The sequence below is a fragment of the Xiphophorus maculatus genome, chromosome 12 (assembly GCF_002775205.1).
Source record: "Xiphophorus maculatus strain JP 163 A chromosome 12, X_maculatus-5.0-male, whole genome shotgun sequence".
Classification (NCBI taxonomy): domain Eukaryota; kingdom Metazoa; phylum Chordata; class Actinopteri; order Cyprinodontiformes; family Poeciliidae; genus Xiphophorus; species Xiphophorus maculatus.
Window position 1 is genome coordinate 30,230,782 of NC_036454.1, and position 27,859 is coordinate 30,258,640.

At 40.8% G+C, this 27,859-nt stretch overlaps 2 protein-coding genes across 7 annotated transcripts; one reads left to right on the forward strand and one right to left on the reverse strand.

The window, feature by feature from the left end:
• Window positions 1–128: 128 nt before the first annotated feature.
• On the reverse strand, window positions 129–12,469 carry abcb9 (ATP binding cassette subfamily B member 9). The gene is made up of 11 exons (XM_005806606.2): window positions 11,720–12,469; window positions 9,984–10,098; window positions 7,090–7,220; window positions 6,455–6,660; window positions 6,178–6,375; window positions 5,968–6,096; window positions 5,061–5,249; window positions 3,919–4,092; window positions 2,412–2,571; window positions 1,904–2,040; window positions 129–1,819 (listed from the first exon to the last, which is right to left on the reverse strand). Exons 1-11 carry the CDS (start codon window positions 12,369–12,371, stop codon window positions 1,505–1,507), a joined length of 2,406 nt encoding a protein of 801 aa, XP_005806663.1. The 5' UTR covers window positions 12,372–12,469; the 3' UTR covers window positions 129–1,504.
• Window positions 12,470–20,355: 7,886 nt separating this feature from the next.
• Window positions 20,356–23,214, forward strand: ogfod2 (2-oxoglutarate and iron dependent oxygenase domain containing 2). 6 transcript variants are annotated; one of them, XM_023343750.1, is made up of 7 exons: window positions 20,356–20,594; window positions 20,699–20,755; window positions 21,213–21,323; window positions 21,397–21,574; window positions 21,724–21,848; window positions 22,291–22,548; window positions 22,682–23,214. In XM_023343750.1, the coding sequence occupies exons 1-7, from the start codon at window positions 20,460–20,462 to the stop codon at window positions 22,946–22,948; spliced, it is 1,131 nt and encodes a 376-aa protein (XP_023199518.1). In that variant the 5' UTR covers window positions 20,356–20,459; the 3' UTR covers window positions 22,949–23,214. The 6 variants fall into 6 exon arrangements, with proteins under 6 accessions (XP_023199518.1, XP_005806650.1, XP_023199523.1 ...); XM_005806593.3 differs by having other exon boundaries at window positions 21,397–21,499; XM_023343755.1 differs by having other exon boundaries at window positions 20,501–20,755; window positions 21,213–21,246; window positions 21,324–21,574.
• The last annotated feature ends 4,645 nt before the right edge of the window (window positions 23,215–27,859 follow it).

Here is a 27,859-nt window from a genome sequence, read left to right on the forward strand (position 1 = left end):
ACAGTTTAATTGTTTTTGGTGACACATCCCAATTGCAATTATTTGAACTGATTTTTGTCATCCGAGTTTGTTTATTTTATCCTGTGTGGATTAGAGAAAATCCACCATAAATTAAAATGTCAGTTAAAAAAAAACATTGTAGTTGTATACTTTAGAATACACACACACACACACACTCACACACACATGCACTTAACATGGCATTTACACCACAACTTTACAGAACTGGAAGCATTAAAGTAGTTGCCATAACAATATTTGCTATAAATTAGTATGGCTCCTTATCTGTTTTACAATTAACACTTTCTTCAAAAATGAGGGGAAGATCATACATTTTTTATACATACTTAGCGATCACACTTTTTATCATTTTCAGTATTTGAAAGTATATCCAGCATATGTAGTGCCAATAAAGGAATTCCCTTTTATAAATAAACAGAAATTAAAAAACAGCTAGACAGCTTCAAAGTAAAAAACAGTTACAGTGACATGTCAATGAGGTATTGCTGAAATAAAAAAGTGCATTGACAGCAGCACATCCCTTTTTTTAAGCTGATAAAGCATTTCGTGAACATTCATTCAAGGCTAGTGATGCATTAAAATATTGTATGAACAGATGCTCTCAAAATGCACTGGTCCAACACAGTTGAATTAATGGATGAATTACCTTCTGATCATTTCCTACATGTTCTCGTAATAAACGATTTAGTTTTATTCCGACACTCTGAACCAGAGAATAATCTAAAACATGCAGCACACCAACTCTTGTGCATACAACTGGGTTATTGCACATTTTTAATTTTTCATATTTTTTTTCTTCCAAGTTTGTTTTTGAGTTGAATTGTGTAAAATAAGGGTTGTCCCGATTCGATACTAATATCGGAAATCGGTCTGATATCAGCTAAAAACTGAGCATCGGATTGTATTGGCCGGCCTGCATCTAAAATCTCTTGTTCAAGCAGGCCAACAGAAGCACTCCACTCCAGCATTTAGTCCGCCCCAGCATTTCTTTCCAGCAGTGCTTGTATCCCACACACAGACCCATTGGTTAATAATAAATAGCTCAGTTGTTCTATTATTGTTCACAAGCCTTTTCTAGCATTCCACACTACAGAATAAGTAATAAAAGTAGTCATAATTTGTGCTGAGTGAATATCGGTATCAGTCCATACTCAAAGCTGCAATATCGGTATTGTATCGGAAGTGAAAAAGTTGCAGCCCTAGTGCAAAATATTTGTCAATTTATGTGGAAAAGTTGTGAAATTATTTATCTTGCTTTTATTTTATTTTACACTGTATGCTGTTGAGTCCCCTGTACTACTTTAATGAAGCCGTTAAGTAAGTAGATGTGAAATTTTGTACAGAATCTTTAAAGTGACAACCTCTTTGGATATCAGCGGAGTGCTTTGACTTTTAGGGGATTTTTCCTGTCACAGTAGCCCAGACCAGCCTGATTATCATTCGCCTGTCATGTTGAAAACATTTTGCACTCTGCAGCTCGATCTCAGTAGCGCATATTGTGCTCCGACTCGCTCCCGCTGCTGCCGGTGCTTTGTCGCCTCCGCCCTCTGTCAGACTTCCACCGGACGGTCTCCGACGGATTGAGGTCCTCCGCCCCGGTCTCGATGCCCAGGACCTGCCTCTGCACCAGCTTGCAGTAGAGGCCGCCGGTGGCCATCAGCTGACTGTGGTTCCCCCGCTCGGCCACTCGGCCCCTGTCGATCACGATGATGTTGTCGGCCTTTTCCACCGTGCTGAGCCGGTGGGCGATCACCAGCACTGTGTGTTGCTGCATGATGCTGTTCAAAGCCTGCTGGACCTGCAGTTCAAATTATTCACACACGCTTCCATAAATACGGTATTTATAGTGATGATGCCTTGCATTTGACAGCACTTCACCTACAATATGTTCACTTTCTGCGTCCAGAGCACTTGTGGCTTCGTCCAGGATGAGGACGCGTGGCTGGCGGATGAGAGCTCTGGCTATAGCCACCCTTTGTTTTTGTCCCCCAGACAATTGCAAGCCTTTCTCCCCAACACCTTCAGAAAAACAGAACAAAAAGTTTCATTTTCTGCATAGTTTTAGAAAATGATACAGGAAAGCCTGTTGTTTTGATTTTGACAATGCTATAAGTATAAAAGAAAATTACACATTTTTCAGTCTACACTTTGTGTTCTTATTGACAGGAGTTCAAAGATTGTTTATTTATGTTAGTTTTGTCTTTTACTTGTGTATGGAAAGGTTAAAAATGACTGAAATAAATAAATAATAAAAAAGCCTCTTTGACCTTTGTATAGGTCAAAGGTCTTATCTTGCAATAATGAAATCTATCATTCATGTCCCACTTGTGCTTCAAATAAAAAGGGGCGGTTTACTTAGAAAAAAACAAATCAACAGGTTTGGTAATTACTTGTATCGTAGCCTTTGGGGAGGCTGGTGATGAAGTCATGAGCATTAGCCTTGGTGGCGGCCTGCACCACCATCTCCATAGAGACGTCACTCAGCCCGTAGGAGATGTTCTCCTTAATGGTCCGGGCAAACAGCACAGGCTCTTGGCCCACCAGAGCAATCTGCAGACACAAAAGTAACAAACAGAAAAATTGAACAGTGATATAATTATATGCTATAAAACTTAGTTAACCTGAAAATGTACAATTATTTGCCATTTAAGGGTTTTATGCATGTGTACCAGAGCTGCCAGTCCATGTGGCCAGCACAGTGTTTTTCCTACAGTGCTTTACATAGAGGAGAATAAAAAGTGTACTTAGCCCTTAATAAAGACTTATTCCAACCTGGAAACTAATTTATTCCTACTTTTATAACAAAAAGCATGTTAGTTCCAAATAATTAAGTTCAAAATTCAAAAATGTACATTTTCAAATTGTAAAAGGGGAATGACAGATGAACAATAACCCTCGGCATATTCACTATTTACTTGAGAAGGACAAACATAAGCCAGTGAGTACACCATATCTTTTAATTTCCTGTTTCTAATATTCCATGTTAGGGATCGGTGTTATGTTACATTATTGAGTTTGAGCCAAACTGCGGTAGTCAAACATGGCCTCACATTTGACTCTGAAATAAGCTAGTGGCTCAATAGCTGTGTTTCCATCAATGTTTTTTATGTGCATTTTTGAAGTATCGCATTACAAAAGGTCGATAGAAACGGCAAAATTCAAAATGTCACATTTAAGTTTTCAAACAGTTTACGCTCGCAGTTTTTGGCTCTTCTGAAAGAGTTCAGGCGCTGAAGGAGAGAGGAAAACACATTTGCCAAATAAGTTCTGGCATAATGAACTCATCCACTGGTGGCTCGGTGCCTTGCAAGAGGCACAAAACTGAAAATCTAAAAGTCCAAACCTCCAGGTGGAATGGGAGAGCTGCAGCCTAGAGTGCCCGACAAGAGGCACTCCAAGCTGGGATGGGAGTGGTGGATCGCTCCCATCCACTGGTGGCTCAGAAATTGTTTAAGTCCAAACCTCCAAAGAGTGGAGGACTCTTGAGTTTTTATGAGATGTGGGGTCCATGCTAGTTTGCAACTAGCATGGACCTAGTAAGTTATACTGACAAAGTTATACTTTACGCTGCCTAGTTTATTTGCTCCAAACCAGTAGATAGCAACACATCTAATAACTGCAAGGTGCCCATCCAGGGCCTGTGGCTGCTAACCAAATCATCACCCCTCCACCACCGTGTTTGACGGTTAGTAAATGTGATGTTTTCCACTACGGCCAAACATCTCTACTTTAGTTTTGTGAGTTAATAGGAGTCTGTTTGAAACCTCTACTGGTCTGAAACTGAACAACCCAAACATGTGATGCTGTGTTGTCTTCAAAGTGTTCATAGTTCTTAATGTATTGCTAGCAACTTCACAACTTCTGTTAGTTTCACTTTTTTTTTTTGCAAATGCTCACCCTGGAGTGCAGATAGTCATGTTGGAACTCATTAACAGGATTCCCGTCCAGTAGCACTTGGCCTCTCTGAGGGAGGTAGAAATTTTCCAGCAGACTCACACAGGAGCTCTTTCCACTGCCTGAAGGCCCCACCAAGGCAGTCACCTCTCCGGGCCGCAGAGTGAACGACACTCCCTGCAAAAAGAAACGTATCCCAGAAATAGTCTTCTTAAAATAATAAACAAGTCAGACTTATTGGATAATTTACTATATGGCTATCATTTAGCTGAACACTCAATACGGTTTAGCTAAATGTATAGACTGAAAATTGAAGTGTATGTGCATTGTAAAACTCCTTCAATTTTTTTTTTTTTACATTTTGTAACATTGCAAAAACAAACTTCAGTGTAGTTTACTGGCACAGAGTAGCTCATAATTGTGAAAAGAAGATAAAGTTACACATGGTAAGGCTGGAAAATAAAAAAATAAAAATCAGATTTCTCTTCTTACAGGATCTTATTTCCAATTTTAGTCAAACAAATTTCTCGCTTTCTTTTCAAAAATAGAAATTATGAATGACAGAAAATATTTTCAAAAACTTGCTTACATTTCAGCCATCACTTCTGAGATTTTTATGAAGGAGCTTTAGGGCTAAGCTATGAAAATGTATGTTTAATTAAGAGAATACAGTCATAATATTAGCAGAATAAGGACACGATAGTACCAGAATAACGTCCGGAAAAATCTGTTTCATTGAGAAAAAAATGCATTGACACAGTTGGCGCCCAGTCCATGGTTCTTTCTTCTAAGTACACTCAGTAGCTTCAGTCCTGCTACTGATAAAAATCTGATGCTGATGTGTTGTAAGAATCTGAATGTATCTGTAAAAAGAATGCCAAAATATAACTTCAAAAGATGTTCAGCATTTGTCATTTAAATTTTTTGTTAGTTTTGGTCTTGTATCCCTTTTGAAATTACAGCTCCATTCTACAAATATTCCAACTTTATCCTGGTAACATTGTGACATGCTTTTGGTCTTATTTAGACTTTATTGTCGTATGACTTTGTTCTCGTAGTATTATGACTGTGTTCTTGTGAGATTTTGACTATTATAACCAAAAATCCGATTAATCGATAAAATCGAGAGGATGCCTAGGACAAACCTTGAGGACGTCGACCTCTGGCCGCGTTGGATAAGCGAAGGTGATGTCTCTAAACTCAACCAGACCAGTGCAGGAGTTTGGCGCCTCGGTGCCCTCCGCCGGATGTTTGGGTTTCCTGTCCAGATACTCAAACACCTTCTCAGCTGCTCCAACCCCCTGCATGAGGCCAGTGTAGACTGACGCAATGCTCTGGAAGGCAGGCAGGACAGGTTTTCACTGCAATCTGCTGCTCTGTTACGACATGATTGGCTGTTTAGGGCTGAAACAATAAATCAGGTTAATAGTGATTAATCAAATAAATTGTGATAATCGTGATTAATTCCAATTAATCATGATTAATTGGATAAATTGTGATTAATTTGATGAATCTTGATTAATTCAATAAATCAAAATTAATTAAATTAATTGCGATTAATTGTAAATAATCCTGATTAACTGATTACTGAAAAAATCATCAATTAATTTAATAATTGATTCATCACTAACTGGAGCATAAAATGCCATTTTGCTGGAGAACAACAACCTCAGAGAAGTAATTAAGCCAAAATAAATAAATACATTTTGCATTTAAGATAAAGATTAAAATCAAACTTTGGTCTCTAAATATGTTTTATCGAAAGCTCCACAAGTGGCATAGATTTGGCTTCACCTGGTTCAAATTCTCTAAAAAAAATAAATCCCTATTAAACACCTTTTGCAACTGAATTGTTTATTAGTATATTTTAGTGTATTTCTAACATTGTATAAAAACGCTTAAATGAAAAATCTGTGGAATGTGCCAATTTTTTTTATCCGATCAACTGACTAGTAACCAGAATAATTGACAGAATAATTGATAGAACGACAGAATATCAAAATAATCGTTTGTTGCGGTCCTAAAGAACTGATGAAATAACCTAGGAAGTACCTCAAAACATTCTCCCAGCTCCAGCATGTAAATGAAAAAAGAAATCAAGCCGCCGCTGCTCAACTGGTCGGTGAGTACAAGATGACCTCCGTAGTAGAGGACAGCCACTTCAAGAGCAAGCTCTGATATCTGGAAAACAGAGATAAAGCTTGGTGGTGCTCACAATTTAAACCTCAACACTGTGCATAAAGCTGCAGCAGCAGAACATACACAACTGGACCACATGTAGCAGGCGTAGGCCAGGGCTTGCTTTTTGTTGAGCTGGAACATGACCAAGAGTTTGGCGTAGTAGGAGTCGGCCTCCCCGCTCTCGTTGGCGAAGCTCCTCACTGTCCTCATGGCCGAGATGGTCTCTTCAGCGACCTTGTTAGCTTCTGCAAGGACCGTCTGCACCTCTTTGGTCAGTTTCTGGAAGGAACCGATTCCAGTTTTTAACCACACTATGATATCAGGTATGTTGCGAAACAAAGAGGCTGACCCGCTCTACCTTGTAGTATTCGCCGTAAAGCTTGGAGACGAGAGCGATGAAAGGGAATCCCATCATGGTGACCAGCGTGAGCTTCCAGGACATCCGAAACATGAAGATGATGAAGCCGGTACCCTTGATGACGCTCCGCAAAAACACGTTGACGTTCTGGGAGATGAGGTCGCTCACCTGGGTGGTGTCTGCTGACAGACGTGAAAGGATGTCCCCTGTGGGCCAACAGGGACAGGTCATAACATCAGAGAGAAAAAAAAAATTACACCAAGGGAGAAATCAGGACTGACAGAGAAGTGTGATTCAGGAAGTTCTGCTGTTTTTGTGGTTTTAGAGCTTTCAGCAGCCTTTCGTACGTGGAAAATAGTATTTTATTTTCCAGGGGCCAGTATCAAAGGCACAATTTTATCCTTACATATTACCTTTGGGTTCTATTGTTCAAAAACATAGCATTCGCTTCAATTGTTTTGCTGATGATATTAAAATGTATCTACCAATTAAGCATCACAGCACCAATGCTCTTCAAACATTCTTAAAAAATTGTCTGAAAATGAATTTCTTGAATTTAAATGAAAATAAAACTGATGTCATCAGCTTTGGGAAACGTATAACACTTGACCGTCTTGGATGTGCTTCTTCATTACCGGTGTGGTTTTCATCAAAAAAGGCAATTTCCTGCGTCATCAGGGTTCTGAAGAGGCGGCTCCTCAGCCGAAGGTTTAATCTCGCCATTGTCAGGGTGAAGACTCCTCCTCGCACTCCAATGGCCATCGAGCTGAGGAGAAAGAAAAGACTAAACGGGGGTGCTACTGACACATGGGTCAACATGCATCTGCAGCTGCTCACAGAAAGAGAACAAACTAAAATTGTAAACAGACATATATCATAAGAAAACCTGAAAGCCACACGATTATAGGAGGCATTAGCCACCTGCTGATCTGGCCAGCGTATTTTTGATATTTAAAATGGTTTTTTTGCCAGTTCCAGTATTACATGTTCTTTAGAAATTAAAGTTTCTTGATGCTTGACAGAGTGCTTTAGTATGCCATTATCACCATTATTATTGTAAAAGTTGAAAATGGTCTCAAAATGACAATATTATCATTTATCGCAATAATTTCTGGGACAATATATCATCCAACAAAGTTTATCATCTTTGTTGGCCTGCTGTTCACAGAGCTATTCACACATGCTGGTGGTGATGACAGTTTAATAATGCATTTGATTAGCAGCACTTGGCAGCTACTTAAAGATGTAGACCAGTGATGCCCAAAGTCGGTCCTCGAGGGCCGGCATCCTGCATGTTTTAGTTCCCTCCCTGGTGAGATCTAAATGTTTCAGCACGTCAGTGTTCTCCTAAGGCCTTCTTATGAGCCATCATTTGATCCAGGTACACTAAACCAGGTAGAGAACTAAAACATGCAGGATGCCGGCCCTCGAGGACCCACTTTGGGCACGACCCTGGGCACAGCCAGGAATCTTGGGCCCCATGGCAAAAAATTAAATTGGGCCCCTTTTAAAAAACATGTCTCTCCATAAACCAACAGAGACAGTGTAACCAATAGGGCTGTATAATTATATCGATTTTAAGATATTTATCGATTTTTTCCACCCTCGGAAGGTATTGATTTTTCATCCGCGAGTATCGATACGTTAAACCATCGGGGTCCACAGGCTTATAACGTCTTTTTAACATGTCTGGTTTGTGACGACGTAGCAGCAAATGTCAGAGACATTTCAAAAACCGGCTTTTCCGGTTATGTGAAAGGGAATGAGCTTCCAAACGTAATAAACGCAACGCAACATTAGATTCCTTTGTTTTTGGAAATCTCAAATCTTCAATAAATAACGATGGGCTGTATTTTGTTGCTAAGAAACGAAGCAAAGTTGCGCAAGTAACCGTGAAAGAGAAGCGGAACGCAGCAGCGGCAAAAGCATATCGCGAAATGAATGCAAAGTTTGGATATCGGAGCGACTAGTGACATCCACTTCGTAATTTGTTTTTAGCTTAGTGGTTTCTGTTCTGTATATAAAGGTTTACCTGAAGAATGAACACGCTGCATGCAGTGGCGCTCTGTTTTGAGCAGGAAAACGAAGAGGGGAAACCCGCAGCCGCAGTCTGGGCGCAGTGAGGATTGTCATGATGACGATGGCTGATCGATCATTCTTATTAGCAACTAACAAAGAGTATCAGAGACTGAGAGTATGATGAGATCCTGGCAGTCTGAGAGGCAGCTACTAAGAAATCTAACCAGGGGAATGGCGGCGCTGCTCAGCTGCAAGGAGTCGATCACTACGGGGTGAGGCAGAGCCACTCCCCCAGCAGCTAGTAGTAAACAGCTTACAGCCATGGCTAACTCCGGGAGCCAAGGTAGAAAAGCCTTTTCCCTATAGTCCAAAAGACTTTTTTTACTCTAAAATGCAGCCACATTATGTAATTTAAAAAAACAGCCTCCTGTACATATATATATATATATATGTGTGTGTGTGTGTGGGAATAGATATCTGTAATTTAAATGCAAGCCAAGGTAGGACTGTCTGGACTGGCTTCAGTCCAGACAGGAGGCTGTTTTTTATTATTTTATAAAGATTGTTTGAATTTCTGTCAGTAATAAATATATTTTTGTTGTGTAATTCTAAAAAGGGCAAAGTGAGAGAAAACCCTATCACTGCCTGGAATGAAGCTAACTAGCTCGTCACTGAACACAATGTAGCTCACCTTGTTCACTGGGTTATGCTGGTATCAGGGTTAGAGCTGCTGCTGACTGATTCATCTGTTGTTAAGTGTGGTAAAAGGTGCAGGTACAAGTTAAATATATGAATATGTTCGTAATTCTTTTTCCTTTCGTTCATTAAGTTTTTTGTTTTTTTTTTGCCAGTTATTTGTTGATTCTTGCGTTGTGTGTGAATTGTGAGACAGTTATTTTTTGTTTTTGGGCATGTGCACTGACTGATGGCACCTTTTGAATTTCGTTGTTCTTGTGACAGTGACAATAAAGATTTATCTTATCTTAATGCTAGAGAAATGGAGGCAAACAGTAGTCTGTAGCTAAGCTAACTATGCTAAATGGTTGATAATCTCACAGTCTACCCTCCTCTCTCGGAGAAAAACTGGGCTACAAATTGACACTTCTCTTTTTTCTCTCTCTCTCTTTGAAAACCTGACTTTATAATTTTTCTTAGCAGCATTAGTAACTTCAGTTGTTCTTGTTTTGTTCTAACTTGCTGAGCACCGTCACGCGCTAAGCAGGAAATTTCATGCAGATCCAGGGGGGTTCAGTACAAATATGGATGTGCTTTTTGGTCTGCGAAAGGTAACATTTACTTTTTACTTCGAAAAACAATTTGAGAAACACTACATAATTCATTTTGTAATTGACAGGGACCCTTTTTTTTTTTTTAATTTCTATGAAGAAAAAACAACAACACAATTTTATGGGGGCCCCCCTGTCGGTCAGGGACCCTTGGAATTGTCCTAACTTTTCCCCCCTTCTATCGAGCCCTTGGGCATGACTGACGTAGACGTTTACACACTCACCTGACCAAAGCCAGTGAAGCCAACGTGGCTACAGGTTTAGCAAAGTACTCCATGCTCTGGTGAACCACAATGCTGTCTATGGCCTTCCCGTAGTATAATGGAATGAAAGCTTCACCTGAAAAAAAAGAAAGGGATGAATTGTGATATAAAAATAGATCTATTCAGCATGTACTTATTAAATCATTTGGAGAAGCAATAAATCAGAAAGACTATCAATATTTGGTCAAATAGACATAATCCTGAGCTGGAGCAGTGCCTTCTCACTAATCTTCAGATTTGGGGTTTTCAATCTGACCAGCTTTCTGCAGCACACAGCAGAAACCTTTAAAGGTCTGCATATAGGATGTTATTGGCAGAACAAGGAGGGTTATGGGGATTTGACGTATCTGCCAATCTTTACAAAGAGTTACTAGGAATCAAGTTGTTTGACTAATCCTGTTTCTGTGGAAACGTTTCGGATTTTCTACTTTCAGGAACAGGCAAGTCTCTATTCAGACTAGCAGATGCTTTCAACTGGTTGTCTGGAAGTGATGAAAGAAAAAAAATATTTTTTGTCCTCCCATTATCTAGAGTTTGTTAAGCTCTACTGGAAGTCGAATTTTTGGTCATAAGGGCAAAGATGGAAATTTTCACAAACAAACACCCTAAGGGAGTTTGACTAAAAACAAATAATGAACATGTAGAAAATTCCTTCCTATTAACAGAGGAGGATCTGTAAAAGTAGAGGCTCTGAGAACCAAATGCTTGAAAAAGCTGTTCACTCCCTCATCTGGTGGCACTGCACCAAGAACTACTACAAAAATGGAGTAGCATCAGATTTTAGAGGTTGGAGGATTTCTCTTTTGTATTTGGAAGACATTTCTTCTTCAAGTGTGGTTATTTTGGTTGTATTTACCCAGAATGCCCCGCGCTGTAGCCCACTTCCTACTTCTGGAGCAGTCTCCAGTCCACTTGGAATTCACAAATACATTCAAACCACACCAGAGCTCATTTCAACCGAGCAGAGACTTTGGTTTATAGGGGGACCAGAGTTCGCTTTCCTGGTCCACAATTGGACTTTCCAAGCAAACAAACTATTGTTCGATTAAAGTGGACTTAACTGGGCTGGGGTGACTTCAGGATAATGATGAAAACAGCCTTTTGAGATCAACTCAGTTCCCAGGCCTACATACCATAGGGAATCTGTGAGCTGACCTAAAGACAAGATAGGACTGAGGATGAACCGTCAAGAGAGATTGTTCAAAGAGGAATGGTCAAAGCTCCTTCCTGTGTGGTGGAAAGGTGTAAAGTAAAAAGTGTTGCCAAGATGGGTTTCTGGGGAAGTGTGAGATTATGCAACTGCAATTACGTTCATCGGTGGTGCCAACAAGGCATTCTGTTTAGTTTATGCAAACTAAACAAAGTTTTAAAATTTCGTTTTAAAAAAAATCCTTGTAACATTTTTAAAATCTGACAAACCAAAATAAAATGCTCTTAAAGTCTCTTCATGAACTACAAGGACTTTAAGAATGGCCCATAAATGTGTAACATCGATTACAGCCATGAAGCTACGTATTGAATGATAAGGAGAACGCCTTTCATGTTTTTATGACAGCTGCTCATTGACCTTTGGCACTGCTGTATGTAGTTACTATCCACAGGGGAAGAAGGCTATAAATGATTATAAACATCATTCATAGAAAGATGAGTTATCATTGTGAAATTACAAGCTATGGCAGCATTGTTTGGATACTCACACACTGCAGAGACGAACAGGAAGAGGACGGCTAAGGAAAGCAGTCCAGCATCCTTTCTGCAGTAGCTGAGCAAGCGTCCCAACGTAGCCCTAGAGCTGACCTTCTCTTTCTCCTTCCTCCCTCCAGCCTCCTCCTCTTCACCAGCTGTATCCACCAGCTTCTCTGTGTCCTCGGAGACCCTTCCTCCTCCACCACGGCTGTTCCTGACGTTCAGCCCGCTCTCGGAGCTGGAAACCCTCCCGAGCCGCCTCCAGAGCAGCAAGACACCCAGGGAGGAGGCGCAGGTCCATCCCATCAGGCTCAGGATCCACGGCTGCCGGCTGAGGGGCTCCACCTCGGTCAGCATCAGCAGCTTGACCAGGGTGTAGGTGATGACAACCATGCAGAAGAGGAGAATGACCGTGGTGACCCGGGCGACCCTGGGCGGGCCATCCTCCCTGTTCCATAAAACACCAATGGAGGCACCCAGCAGGAGGGATGCTCGGAGAAGGACAATGCCCCACAGGTCAAGGACAGAGCTCAGGATGTTAAAGTCCAGGACATCACGTATGAAGAGGGACAGCTCTGTCCCCTTGATGTAAAGGACAGTGGTGATGACACTGTCAAGGACAACGTACAGCAGAGTGCAGATGACAGGTGCATGGATGCCCATGCTGATTATATTGAAGTCAGAGTTTAGAACTCCCGAAGCTTTAGTGACCGGAAAAACAGCAACTTTTTAAAAATAAGACTAATTATTTAGTCTTATTTCAAACTGTTGAAATTTAATTTAAAAAAAAAAACCTTTTCTGGTAACTTTCATTTACATTTTCACATTGTTAAAAAAAAAAATCTTCCGCGTTTTGAAGTATCTCAATCTCTAACTTAAACTCTTATTTTGAAATTATTTTTGCTTCCGGTTCCTTCAAGCGTATCTTTTAAATATCATCAAGGACTGAAGTAGTTCACTGCGCCATAAACTATTCTCAGAAATGACGATAAGAGCAGGTAGTTCCTAGTCATGCCACTGTTACTGCCTCGTGGCTTGGTGTTTAATATTAGCAGCTAGCAGGTGCTGAGCTAAAGTCAGGTAACAGATAGCACCATATTGGTTTAATACCTCACCGTCCAGCAGTCTATATGTTACTTCTGCTTACTAACTGCATCCGGTCCCAGTTTTGGTTAAAGCACACAAGCAAACAGACGCGACACTCGCGCCTCACCGAAGCAAGTTGGGCTTCACTAAACGTATGGCCGAAGTGTCAAGTTTACACCGGCATCAAAGATCGTCTGTACTCCAGACCACTCACAGGAAGAGCCAATCAAGTGAGCCCCTTTACACTCTGGCTTTATGTTTGTTTATTAAGTAAATTAGAACGTGTTGTATAATATCCAGCATGGCGGCCACACATCTAAACATGTCGAAAGTTGAAGATATGAGCTATTTATTGCTACCGCAGTTTGTATCTCTTTAAAACAATGACACACACGTCACTCTTTATTTGTGAACAAACGAAGAAAAAAAGCATTGTTTTTGCCCTGCACTGTTAATAGAAGTTAGGACTAGAATTTTTATTTTTTATTTTTTTTTACAATTCACAGTTTTTCTCCAATTGGCATAAAACAATACCCAAACGTGATATATAATTCCCAGATGCGAGCTCCCAAGAAACAGTGTAGCCTTAATCGGCACATCATTTTCTAGAATGGGTGGCGCATCTCGTATATATAGGATCTGTGAAATTCTACGCTTTGTTGTGGTAATGACCGCCATGTGGCTCCTCCCAGAAGATTATTCAACTGTATGCTGAAACATTATAATCACTCATTTAAATAGTTTCAACATTTAACTTTAAAAAGCCATGAGAATTGAATAACTTTACTGTTACATTATAAAGTTGATTAAATTCCACATGTTTTTGAGAGTCATACAATTAGAAGTCCCCGCAGGTGTAATACATACCATGTGTGAAATAATTATATAGGTCAAATATTTCTGCTCAGGTTCCTGCTTTATGAGCAACATTAAAGTAAATTCAAACAGTAAAGTGAATTTAAAATATTATGTCTGCACTTGAAAAGTGAGAAAAAAAGAAAAAAATCTCGACTTTAAAACCATTACTCACTAAATGTAAGGTGATGATTTAACCTAACTAAGTTTAAGTTGTGTTGTGCGTGTGAGGGGAGACAAAAAAGTTGTCAACACACATGAACAAATCCTTATAGCAGTTTTTCAGGTTAGGTTCCCGATTTCTGGCCAAATGAGACGCTCACAATGATTTTCTGCACCCTCGATTGATGAGGACAGTCAGGGCTTCATTAAAGCATTTGTATAAAGTTGTTGTTGTTTTTGTCGTTGTTTTTTTTAAAAAAATTTTTACATTATTGCCACATGAAAACACAAACTTCCTTATTTCTGCTTTGTTACTACATTTTATGTGACAACACAAAGTAGTGCATAATTTAGAGTATTATTTGTAAAACAATTGTAAGCAGTTTGTGTCTGTGTGTTATTTAATGGCATTAAAGGTTTGTTGGAGAACATCATGGCAGAAACGACGTCATAAAGACAAAATAAGTTACAACACAACGCAGGCCATACACCAACAGGCTGGGATTTAAACTCACAACCTTATTGTTGTAAAATAACTGTTCCAACATTTGTATCCACAAATGGTAATGGGAAATAGGGTGTGTGGAAAATGCCATGTGTGGGAATTTAACAGTGGACATCGGCCCACACACACATTGTCAGTGTAACGTGGTGGAGGTAGCATCATGCTGTGGACATGGGACAGGAAAGCTGATCAGAGTTGATTAGAGAAAGAAGGACAGAGGCAAAAACAGGACAATCCTGGTAGAAAACGTGCTAAAGGCCACAAAGGTTCACCTTCTAACAGGTCAGCGACCTTGAACGTGTTTAAACCACATGTATGTGTTAAAATGGCCCAATAAAAGTCTGGATCCAAATCCAGGTGAAAACCTGTGACAATACCTTGAAATTGGCAAATATTTCTCCCTCTGGAAGTGGAACGCTGTTTGACACACCCGGATTTGCACCTGTTATTCATATATGAAGGAAAAAATTTAATAAAGCCAAGTGCAAGTTTTTTTTTCCACTCCACAGTTCTGCACTACTCTGTGTTGGTCTATCACATAAAATCCTAACATATTAAAAACTGTAATCTTAAGATGTGAAGAAGTGATTTATTATTCTTTTTTTTTTTTTTTGCAAGGCACTGCAGGTGCATCTCAGCGTTCACCTTAGTCGCTTTCCACTGCTTGTTGACGTCGACCTTTGACCTTCTGCCTAAGGTTCCGGGCAGCCCACATGCTGCTGACGCGTCGTCTTTCTGCCGAGTCATCCTCCTCAGTGGACGTCAGGCTCAGCCAAGCGGTATGTGAGCTCAGCCTTTACGTCCTCAGAGCTGTTCTGCTCGGTGGCCAGCACCGTCTCCACGGGAAACGACAAATACAAGCTCTCTTTGACCTTTTTGGCCGGGGGCGAGTCCACCACGCCGAACAGGGGCTCCGTTTTAATGTAGGGGCTCATTTTTAATGTGGTGGGGGGCGTGTTCTGGGTCCTGCGTTTGGCGTTCTTCTTCTTCTCCTGCTTGTAGGCTGCGTTCATGTTGGCTATTACCTGTAAGTAGACCACACACACATGCACAAAAAAACAGAAAAATAAGATTTTATTTAATTCAGTCAGCATACACGCTAGTTTTTGACGCATCTTTCTTTTTAATTGGATGGTATTTGTACAAACTAATTTGATGAATAAAAATGTAGTTGAATGCAAACTAGCAATTTGTCTTGTAAGGTGTAAATTTATTAAAGTGGCATTATTTCAAAAGTGGCATTCTGCCAAAACAACTGAACTGTATTGAATTCAATTTGTAGCTCTCTATTATTTGACCACAGCAGGCAGCTTTATTTGACAACGATTAATCTGAGTGAATAGCAATTACATGTGGGGTTCCTCAAGGTTCCATTCTTGGGCCTCTATTGTTTGGAATGGACTCTGTGACCTGTCATCTGGCATTAGTAATTTGGCCAGAGCGTAAATAATCCTTCAAAACACCAGTCACTAAAATGATTATCAAGGATATGGTTTTTGTTGTTAATTGAATGTTTATGTCTTGAAATCTGTCGCCCTTAATGCTGGGAGATATTTTTGCGTATTTGACCTTGAAGCACCCGACGGTAAAGCAGCAGGTTCAAGGGTCCGTTTTAGTATGCACATGCATATAGAGTTCAGAATAGGGCTTGATGATGTTTGTTACCGTAACAACGGTGATGACAGACATCTTTAGAATCCTGTGTCACCACATGGCCGCAGCGCTCAGTAATCTACATGACGATTTCAATCATATCAATGGGGGAAGGAATTTTCTCCAACTTAATAAAAATTAAACTAAATTTATTTTTTTGGCCTTCTCGACATGCTCAATGCTTAAAACTACAGACACCTTTATGTAATCATGGATTTAGACCTTACTTCAGACATACACATGAAGGCTACTTTAAACCAGCCAGCACTGCAAGATGTAAGGGCTCCCTGTCCAAACTGGAGATCGAGCTTTTACTTTCAGTTGGTTAGAGAGCAAGTAAGTAAAAGCAAAATAATTCAGATCCCTGACCAAACACTAAAACAATGGAACACATTACACCAGCCCTCGTTCCAATCGTTATGAGAGAGATTTCAGAAGCTTGTTATTCATCTGTAAGGCAGTACCTGGTGACGGGGCCAGAGTTACCTGGAAGGTATCCCGATCCCTCGGGTTTCAATTACTACAGATCAGCAGGGACGTGCTTACTTGGTGTTAACAGGACCAGAACCTAACATGAGTAGGTACCATTTAGTGCGTTTCCTCCAAAACTCTGAAATAAACGCTCTGAAGACCCGAGACATGCAGAAACCGTTGACTCCCTTAACTCAGGACTGAAAATATTATTGCTTACAGCATCTTTATCATACAGATAAATGACAATTCAATCGGTTCATTTGATCACGTCTTGGCTGCTTAAATCAACATTAAACCGATTTTTTATTTCTATATGTGGTGCCTGGATTCTCAGTTAGCTGTTTTAATGCATTTCTTGTCTCTTGACGTAATTTTCTTTCACGCTGTAAAGCAGATTTGCCCTGCCTTGCCTAACTAAATTGCTGATGAGGGCATCTCTGCTTCAAATAAAGAAAAGGCAACCAAACTATCTATTTTTCCTATTCAAATGAAGCAAACTTTTTTTTGTGCATTTACTTTGTGGAAACTGTCTTTAAATGATAAATGCCACGACTAATGAACGCTGTTCACTAAAACAGATTATGAGGTAATAGTTTCTAACATATCTCTCATATTAAGCCAACGGACTGGAAACTATTTAATTTAATTTCCCTCAGGTATCAATAAAGTATTTGAACTAAGAATTGAATTGAACTAAAACCGTAGAACAAGCTGATAAAGCAGCAAAGTTGCAGTGAAACAAAATTGGTCCACTTTTATGGTTCCTCTGCTGCCCCCAAGAGGCCAAAAATGGTACTTATTTTAAGTTTTAGTTAAAAAAAAAATCATGATAATAATTAAAGGAGTATTTTTAGACAAAAAGAGAATACAGAATCTTACCAGCTGCTTAACAGCATTATGTTGCTCCTGCATTACATCCATATATGTAGACGCTTTCTCTTTGCACGCATCCTGCTCTGGGTCGTCATAACTCAGCAGGGTCTGTGTGGTTTACATGAAAGGAAACAAAATATTGTTAAAAAATTTAAATTAAAAAAACGACCTGAAAACATGGTTCATCTTCTGCAGGCCCACCTCGTTGGGAAAACTGGCCTTGCGGCTATAGATGAGCGAATACGGGGTGAACTTGGTGGTCGGGTTGGCCGAGGTCCGGAAGAAGAAGAGCACCGGGTCCAGAAAGTCGTCCCAGTCGCCCTGCTTCTCCATCACCATCTGCACCACGGCCTCCTTCAGCAGCGGCGCCGTGCAGTCGTGCAGCGGGTTGAGCTGAGGTTGATCCAGAGGAGACACCCTCTGCACCAAGCTCCACTTCTCACACAGCAACTTTGACACCTAAAAAAAAAAGTTTCATAATTTCCTCAGACTTAACAGATCTGACCTGGAGCCTGGAGGCCAAAGGCATTTCTGGTGCCGACAGTCTCACCTCGTCGCAGAACTCTGGAGTCTGAGCGCACACTATTGTTTTAGGGGCTCCAAACCTGACGAAAAAATACTTCAGGTTAAGAAAAGTGCATGTTTCTCTTACGTTACAGAAGTTTGCTAAAATATCCACCATTTTCTCAGATTATAACCACAAACGGTAGTGTATGTTTATAGGAATGAGACAAGACGACCACGGTTACGATGGAGCGTCTGCAGAGATCTACAGCTCTGGACGACCTGAAACCTATGATATGGCTGAAAAACGCAGCATGATACAAGTGTTTCATATCAATCGATATCAGTAATTATTGGTTAATTAATTGTTTTAAACATCTGAAAGGTAGAGGGACCTTTTCTGTTTTAACCACAGTTTTCACTCCACACCATTGTTTTCTTTTGTTTTATTTTTAACATGAAACTGCTGCTGCGCAATTCACTCAACAGGTTGTTGCTAGGTAACCAAAGTGTGAGTGAGTTAGTTGATGCCATTCACCTACCTAGCAACGCTGGCAAAGAGATTGATCGTGTGTTTATCGCAATATATACGGTTATTAATTTATCATCCAGCCCTACTGAAATCACACCACAGATTGAATCAGATTCCTCTTACCTGTACACACACTTAGAGATACACCTGGCCACTGACGGCGGGTCTGCTGTCTGCGTGGGGAAAGCCTCTGGCCATTTACTAAAATAATCTATGAATAGTATCACACTTTTGTTGCCATGCTGGCTTTCAGTCAAGGGCCCTGTTGAGGAGAGAAGGACCTTCAGCATACTGTCGATGTAATCTCTTTGAATTCTCAAAACAGACCTGTGAAATCTATCCCAACTATATCCCAGGGCGCGTCCACTTTAATGGGCCGGACGGTCCTGGCCAGGTTCTTGTTCCTCTCCGTTTGTTGGCAGGTCTCACACAGTTTGATCTAGAAGAGTGGCAGCTGTGTGTTAGCCATGCAGGGTGTGAAATGTTGATGCAGCAGCAGGAAGAGGAAGAAAAGCAGGCTTACCCAGTCCACTGCGTCCTTGATGATGCCCAGCCAGTAGTACTTGCTCTGGATCCTGTGGACGGTCTTCTTCTGGCCCAGGTGATGGCCGATGTCATTGAAGTGGCAGTCGAGGAAAATCTGCCTCTTCCTCTCAGCCTCGATCACCACTTCCCTTTTCTCGTCCTTTTTGGGTCCCACATAATACAATTTTCCATCTTGGATACAGACAGGAACAGAACAAAAAAACCGAGATGCGTTTAAAACTGTAGGCAATTCCAGTTTCCCCGATTCATTGACTCCAACTTTGTACCTGTTTATCTGAGCGTCTCTGAGAAAGGATGTGGGTGAGTTTTACGAGCGGTCTTACCATCAAAGACGAACTTCTGGGCGTATCTTTTGAAATTCTTCTTCTGTAAAGGATTCATCGTCTGCGGGAGGCTGCCTTTGGCCACAAAAGTGTAGATGTCCGAGAGTTTGTTGGAGCTGGACTCCACCACCTCCTCCTCGGCCACCTGTAATGAGTCCACGCTCAGCATGTCACACAGCGACCGCGCACCCCAAAGAGAAGAAATGAGCCGACAGCCAGGCAGCCCCGGCCGGCATACTCGGCAGCAGAAAGCTCCTCTCTGCAGGGACAGGCGCCACAATCACAACAGCGGCGAGATAGCAACACAGAGCCCGTGGATGTCTGGGTGCGCTCCTTAACAGTTCGCCGGACGATGAGTATGGTAAAAGGGGACGACAAAAGCGGAGTTAGAGGAGTTTTTCTAAGTTTGTTACAGGATTCAGTGCTGGCAATTTAAACGAGCCATAATTACATATAAAGCAGAGACCTTTCCCAGGTTGGAAGACAGACCAAAGTGAAGCACTTTGCAGATTCACAGACTTTATTCTTAAGTCTATAGTGCATGTTTCAAAATGAGGTGTTTATGTGTATTTCAGTCACATAGTTTAAGATAGCGTATGCCGCTCTCACCGCTGATTCTGAACAGGGCATTCGACTTGTGCGTCGTCTGACATGGAGTTCAATCGACACCTATCCGCCGCTTCGTGCCTTGCCAAATTAAAAATGGTGCACACCTACTGTTTTAGTTCTTCTTCGTGTACTCAAAACCTGTTGTTTTACGCTTTCGTTTTCTTGTTAGTAACCCCCTCTGGAGGAAGATGTAGCAAATTATTCCACGTTTTTCAAGACAAATTCTAGGTTTGGAGGCAGGTAATTTTTTTTATAGTTCACCGAATTTCATTTGAACAACTTTGTACCCCTCTAATAAATTAAATCATCATTTTAAAAAATCTTACATTTTGAAATCTTGTCTTGCTTTCACTTCATATTGCCCTATCTACAACACACTCATGTTTAAGTCTTACTGTGTCTGAAAGTGTTTAATACATCAGTTAATAATTACCTTGGTAATACAAGCTTTGCTTAAAGAAAGTCTTTGTGTCTTGAAAAGTATTTCCATTTCCATTTTCCTCATGTGCTTTTAATTTGGAAGACGCACCGGATGTGGTAGGCAGGAAGAAATAACCTGCGCTGTCATATGTGTCAGCTGCGCTGGGATTCAGTTTTCCAGTTCGTTTTTGAATAAAATCCTTTCTAACATGACAAACGACGCAGACAGAAAGTCTCGGTTTTATACCTGCAGCTGCTTCACAACAGATAACATCTTCCTGGACGACTACAAGCTGCATGTTCGCTTTGTGTCCGAGCATCAGTTCAGACTGCAGTACCAGCCGGTGAGTCAGTAACAGTTGTTAGCGGCGTACACAAATAAGACATTTAAAAGGGACATGCTCGCTGTTTATTTTTGATATAAGTGCCATTTTGTTTCCACGTGCAGCTGCTAACGAGGCTCGGCTGCGTCACGGAGCAGCAGTTTGTAGACGTGCTTACCAAGGTAAAGAGGCGTGAGAGCGTGTGACGTGGTCTGTTTATAAAGTCAATTGGATTTAGCGCATAGAATACTACGGAGGCCGTCTGGTGACATAGGAGAGAAAAACAACTCCTGGCCACCAGAGATGTGAGAACACCATGTTTGCAAAGTATGTGTAAAAAGGTTTCTACTTCTGGAAGCCATATTTGAATTCAGAGCCAAAGAGCTAATTTTCCATTGGATTATACACTTTGAGAAAAACGTTGAACTAATTAAGTTAATCAGGTAATAAAAAGGATATCTACCAATAAGAACAGTCCTAACAGATTGCGCTCAAATTCAGTTCAGATTTACATTATAAAATGTGAGTTTTAAACAAATTGACTCCTTACAGGGGAGGGGGGAGAGGGGGGATCTGATCCAGTAGTTCAGGTCAACTCTTATTCAGTTCAACCCAGTTTATTCCAGCTTCCAATTCCAGGTTTCCCAGGAGGTGGACAGAAGAAGGCACACATGTGAGACATCGGCTGAAAGAACTGCTGCCATTAAAAACACATACGAGCCTCTCCACCCTCATGTCTACCACCTGCAGGTACCCAATGCTCACTGGCTGCGTGTTGCTGTGCTTTGCTGAGACTCCACGCCTTCGCTCCTCCTCTCCTCAGGAGTCTTACCTGGCGCCGGAGCTCAAGCAGCTGGTTGCGTACTGCAGCAGCAGCAGCGACGCATGTGAAGAAGGTCTTAGCGAACTGCTGGAGGACGTAGGAGGTGATGAAGCGTCCGCTTCGTTGAAGAAGCATCGGTGGAGGAATGCGAGAAATAAGATAAATTCTCCCACCTTAGGTTTCCTGTAGTTTGTATTTGTTTAACAGCACATTTCTCTGTAAGGCCAGACTATATAACCACAGTTTGTTGAGCTGCACTGAGAAATCTGACCATAAGGCTTGCAGGTTGCCCTGAAAACATTGTTTTGTTTTGTCTGTCTTTTCAAGCTCCAAGAGTCTATCGTCTCCCAGTGTTTGAGAAAAGCTTCTGTGAGCAGCTGGTGGAGGAGCTGGAGCACTTTGAGCAGTCATCAGCCCCTAAAGGAAGACCCAACACCATGAACCACTACGGGGTAATGAACACTTGTTTCTGTTGGCCAGCCCTTTTTTTAAAAAAACACAAGATAATATAGAATATATATGTAATAACCTACATTAATAGGGCTTAGCTTGGCTCAGCTTCTCTGCCTGGAGAATCTCAACCTTCAAGATAGATAGATTTATTTATTTCTATTTTTCTTTTCGATCCTGGAAGACCAAACCTGACCTTTGAGTACAGGAAGAAAAAAAATTATATCAGTTCATTAAGACAGACATGTTCACGGATCTTGGTCGGTTTTAAGAATAAAAGGCATCAATAAATGAAGACGGCATTTCCACAAAACCTTCCTAAGAACCTGAACCTCATCTCATTTTGAGATTAGCCCACCGCTAATCTCAAAATAGCGGTGGGCTGTTTTGAGATTGCTGCAGCTTTTGGAAGTTGCTTTATTCGGGCTGTTCTCGTCTCCGTAGATTCTTCTCAACGAGTTGGGCTTTGACGAGGACTTCATCACTCCTCTGAGGGAGCACTACCTGCAGCCTCTCGCCTCCCTGCTGTACCCGGACTGCGGCGGCCGCTGTCTGGACAGCCACAAAGCTTTTGTTGTCAAGTACGCCATGAACGAAGACCTGGATCTGAGCTATCACTACGACAACGCAGAGGTCACTCTTAACGTTTCCCTGGGCAAAGAGTTCAAAGACGGAAACCTTTTCTTTGGTGACATGAGACAGGTGATGCTCTCAGCTCCACATTTTTTCTGTTTTATGATGAAATAAACTCCATTATTAGCATGTAGTGACACGGAGACATGAGCATTTTTTCCTAGACCTGATTTAAAGCTTGTGGTCCTGTCTCGTCCTGCAGGTGTCCATAAGTGAGACGGAGTGCACAGAGGTTGAGCACAGGGTTAGCGAGGGCCTCCTGCACAGGGGCCAACACATGCACGGGGCCCTGCCCATCTCCTGCGGCCAGCGTTGGAACCTCATCGTCTGGATGAGGGCCTCGCAGGAACGCAACCAGCTGTGTCCCATGTGCAACAGAAAGCCGTCGCTGATGGAGGCAGATGGCTTTGCTGATGGATTTACAAAACAGTCTGAGTCTCAACAGAACGGCTCCTGTGAATTAACGTGACAGTATCCAGCTGCTGCCTGTCTTCTGTCACACAAAGGGACTTTAGGAACACACACACACACACACACTCACTCACCTTTTCTATACCCTAGACCTGGCCACCCCTGGTCAGTCTCTCTAAGCTTTCTGCCGATCTGCTGTAGTCGGTCAGTGAGAAACAGGGTGCTTCAGGAAATCTTTTTAAAGAATTATTTGGACTATTTCAAATGGATGATATTTTGTAATGTTTTTGGCTGTCAAATATCTATTAAAAATATCCAACGCTGTCAGAACTCCCATAAATCACTCTGACATTAAGAGGCCATCCCAGGCTTCCTTGGCTGCTACAGAGCTTTCTGTAAATACAGAATCAAGATTAAACACATCCAGTCAAAAACAAAACAACATCCCAAGTGCATGTAGATCAGATGATTCCACCTTTTCAGTGTCACATTTTCTTTCTTTGTGTTTGTGACAGAATTTCTCCAGACTGAAATGTCTGGAACGGTTAGATTTCCTTTTCAAAGACCTTCAGTGACTATTTCAAGTTGAGTTTTATTAGAACCTCTGTGGTTTGGTAAATGTGGTCCAATAAGGTAAGTAATGTTCGCCTAACCCAGGGGTGTCCAAACTTTTTGCAAAGAGGGCCAGATTTGATAAAGTGAAGATGCTCGGGGGCCAATAGTTTGCTCGGACATTTTTTAACTACAAAAGTTTCATGCAAATACACACTGTTATAAAAGAATTTTCATTGTCACAATTATCTTTATTTTTCAAATGACAAAATAACCAAATATAAGCCACTCAGGCAAATGAGAACAACTCTAAAAACCCAAATTCTGCCTTTCATTCATATCTGGAGAGTCAGATAACATTGAACAAACTGTATGAAATACCTTAAATTTACATGAGTTTAAAAATATCTTTGCCTCAAGAACATTTTAAACAGGAGTTATAAGTAATGCAAAGTTGTCTATTATTATTAAATCTTAAAACAAGTGAATTTTGCTCTTGTCATTTACAATATCTTTCAGAAAGTAATAGTTTGTCACATCTACAGGTTCATAACATCAACAGTAATAACCAAATCTTACTCAAGAGTTTAATAAAATTAAGTGCCATAAATGTTCGATTCGCTCTTCACTGCTGATAGTGACAGACGTTGCCGTTCAAAACACTCAGTTTCATGTCTTCAACTCTCAGTGCCACACTGTTACATGCCAGGCAAACATTCGCAAATTCTTGCTTCTTCTCAGGGCAAAATGTTCTCCACCATTTTCATAACAGTCTTTGATAAATGTACCTCCAGTAGAAGGTTTGCCATGTTTAGCTATTAACATTAACATCGTAGCTTGCTTTGGTGGTATTTTCTTTTGACTCACAGGCCCGCGTGAAGAATCGCTGTTGCGATGCCAGTGCAGCTTGGAGCTGCTTCAGTTTTTCAGCACGGTCACTTCCTGTTAGCTTGTTGTATGTGTTAGCATGTTTACTCTGGAAGTGTCTCTTTACGTTGAAATCCTTAAACAAGGCAACCGTCTCATTACAAATTAGACAAGCACAATCGCCCTGATTTTCAGTGAAGAAGTGTTATAATTCCCATCTCTCTTGAAAGCGGCGGCCCTCACTGTAAACTTGTTTTCTTTGCAGTGGCCATGGCAGAAATGAATGGAGAGGGGTTCGCTGCACGGAGGCAGAGACTGATAGTATTAAAGTGGTGCTGCCACCATTTGGTGAAAGGAGGAATTACAGTTTCAAGTTTTATGATTTATTTATTCTGTTTGACAGTGCAGGCGGGCCATAAATAATACATTATAAGACCGAAGCTGCGGGCCGTATGAAATCTGACCGCGGGCCGTGATTGGCCCTCGGGCCGGACTTTGGACATGCCTGGTTTATGGGAACCAGAGAGCAGACCAGAGCCAGACAGCGAGCAACTGATCCGCCTGTACACACTGCTGTAAACACCGTCCTGCTTCACAAGAAGCATGCAAAACTAATAAAGCGAAATAACACGGAGACCTTAAGGAACACGGCCATATTTTTCTAAAAGCAACAACTTTGAACCTGAACAGTCAGCTGAACTAGAACTCCGACACCAGAGCTGCTCTACTGTTAAGCTATGGGCTTGTTGTGCTTCAGAAGCAAAAAGCCTAAACCGTAAAATCCCCATTACTTAGTCTCTGACACTAACGACAATAAACCACATAATATACTTGAAAACAAGGTAAAAACATTGTCCGTTAGAATGGATGAAAAATGTTTAGATACTTAAATAGCACATTTTTACAAGAAAAATGTCTATCATAAGCTAAAGCTAATGTTAGCCACAAAGTTTAAAGAAAGTAAAACTCACCTTCGTATCTGTGTATAACGAGGCGAACATCTTAAAACCTTTCTCCAGCTTACTTGTCGGGGCTTCATGTACATCATTAATTGTTACCTTGGACAAGCCCTGCAAATACCCAGTGTAAAGAGCCTTTTTCAATAGATCGGAAAAGATTGAGCCGCTTTTCCCCGAACGCGGAAGCTGAGGTGCAAAGAGCTCAACAGTTCAGAGTTTCTCATAAATCCTTTATTGTCACTATTTAAATATCATATTCATTGTTCCAGGTAGGGGAAGCCATGCTTTGCTGCATTTTACAATGAACTTAAGTTTTATATCCAGACTATCAAAGACAAAAAATAGCTATTAAAACTATTGAAATCTGTACTGCTTTGAATGAACAGTTGGGAACCGAAGCCCCGTAGCTTTTTCTTCATCTTGAATATATTTATCTGTATTTGTTTTTTTTCTGGAGGCAGAACAAATGTTTCACTCTGTCGTTGTACAGTTTGTCTGTGAATAAAGTTTAAAAAAAACATCCCCCCTCCCCCACACCCAACAGACTTCTTGTGGCTTTGATGTCACAGTGATGTCACTCATTCTGTCTATGACATCACTGGCGGCTGCCTTTGTATTCCCAGATTCCACAGAGAAATTCATTTGCAGTTTGAACCAGAGAGCAAAGATGGAAGAACAAAATTTTTTGTTGACAAAAATTAACAATTTACAGAAGGACCACAGCAAGATGCAGAAGGAGAACCAAGAGCTTCAGATAATCGTGGAAAGTCTGAGGATTAAACTGGAGCGACTTAACAGAACGGACGAGACACACAACTGGCTAAAGGAAAATAAAATACTTATAAATTCAAATGCATATTACAAGAAACAAATCAGAAAAATTCCTCTGGACCTGGAGAAAGCAAATGCAACTATACTACAACTAAGATGTGATTATGAAGACAAATTAAGAAGAAAACATACACTGGAAGAGGAACAGAAAAAAGTGAGCCGAACTGTAGCGGCCGATTTAAGAGCAAAAACAGAAAAAATCGAGTGGCTAGAGAGAGAAAATGGAGAGTTAAATAAAGAGATTGTAGCGCTGAAGATAAAAAATGAGAGGATCAAATCCAGGGTGGCAGAAAAAAGCAAAGATGTCCAGCAAAGGGAAGAACCGGTCAGGGAAAATATCCAGGAAGAGAAACCATCAGCATGTCAGAGAGTAGGGAGAATTTTTATGAATATGTACAATTCAGGAACGTTGCGGTATTGGGTGCCACCCTGGATTTTTTTTTAACAGAAAAGGATATTTTGGGTTGCTGGAAATGTTGCAGGGTATGATACTGTTGGATCTGGTCGTTTTGATTACCTGCAGTTGTTTGCGTCTCGATTGGTTTTGTCGTGTCTCGATTGGTTTTGTCTGTTTTGATTATCTACAACTGAGAGTAAATTCTCTTTTAAAAGAAAAGCGTGAATGAGTTGATCGCGTTCGCGTTAAAAGAAATCCTGTGTAAGAAACGCTGTGAATCCTGGGCTCTAACAGCTGAAACTAAACGGCTTTAACTTTATGCTGTTGTGATGATAATTGGATGGCGGAGTCCAGCGAGCAGCCGCTTAAATCCGTCTTAAAAGTTTCATTCGGTAAAAAAAAGGGCGGCGGAGTCCTGCGTGAAGACGCTTCAGCTCCATAACTGAAGTGTGATTGGAGGTATAAACTCCTTTAGGTATTTTATCTCATTTAAAGTAACGGGTTTGGAAGGAGCAAACCAATTGTGGATGCAGAGGCAAGAATCCTCCACTGGTTAGAGTCCAAGAAAGGATTACCACGATTGGTATTTTTAATTGTTACCCACTATAAAAAAGAAACCAGTTTTTAGAACAGCCTAGGTGTTGACAAACTGGTCTAAATTGTTTAAAATGGGTAAAAATAGCAGGAAGTGGAGAGAAGTGTTTCAATATGTGTTCGTTTAATTTCTTTTATAAATGAATTCATTTAAATTGTCCGGAATGGTAGAAAAATAACTGCAGTACTGGAGAATACACAGCAGATGGCGGCATAGCAACCATTGAACGAATTACTGCTTTATAGTTCAACAGTAAATGTTAATCAAAAGATTAACAGCAGTGAAAATATTGGGAGTGTGTTGAAGGGCAGGACCCTGATAAAATACAAAATATCTGAATAAATGGATAGTAAAGTACAGGAAAAAAGGTTAATTAAATACTAAAATAGAACGAGAACTATAGGATAAAATGATAAACGAAAGAAAGAGCCAAGAAATTAAGAAAACAGAAGATTGTGATGACAATGTGTTGGCAAATAAATAGATGACTAAATGAAAAACTAACTAAATAAATACAGGAATAAGTAGATGAATATAAACAGACATTTTGTTGCAACATGAATTTCATTAGCATCAGAAACACAATTACAACATTCTTTAATATCACCTTCATTACCGTCAGCATAATCAAACGATGGTTTCACCTAAAAAATAAATTTGTCTTGTTATTTTCCATCCGGGGAAATTATTTTAATCCTTTTTATCAAAGAACGCAGATTTTGAATGAGATCACATCCACAGGGCACCAGGAAAACGGCTGCAAACTGA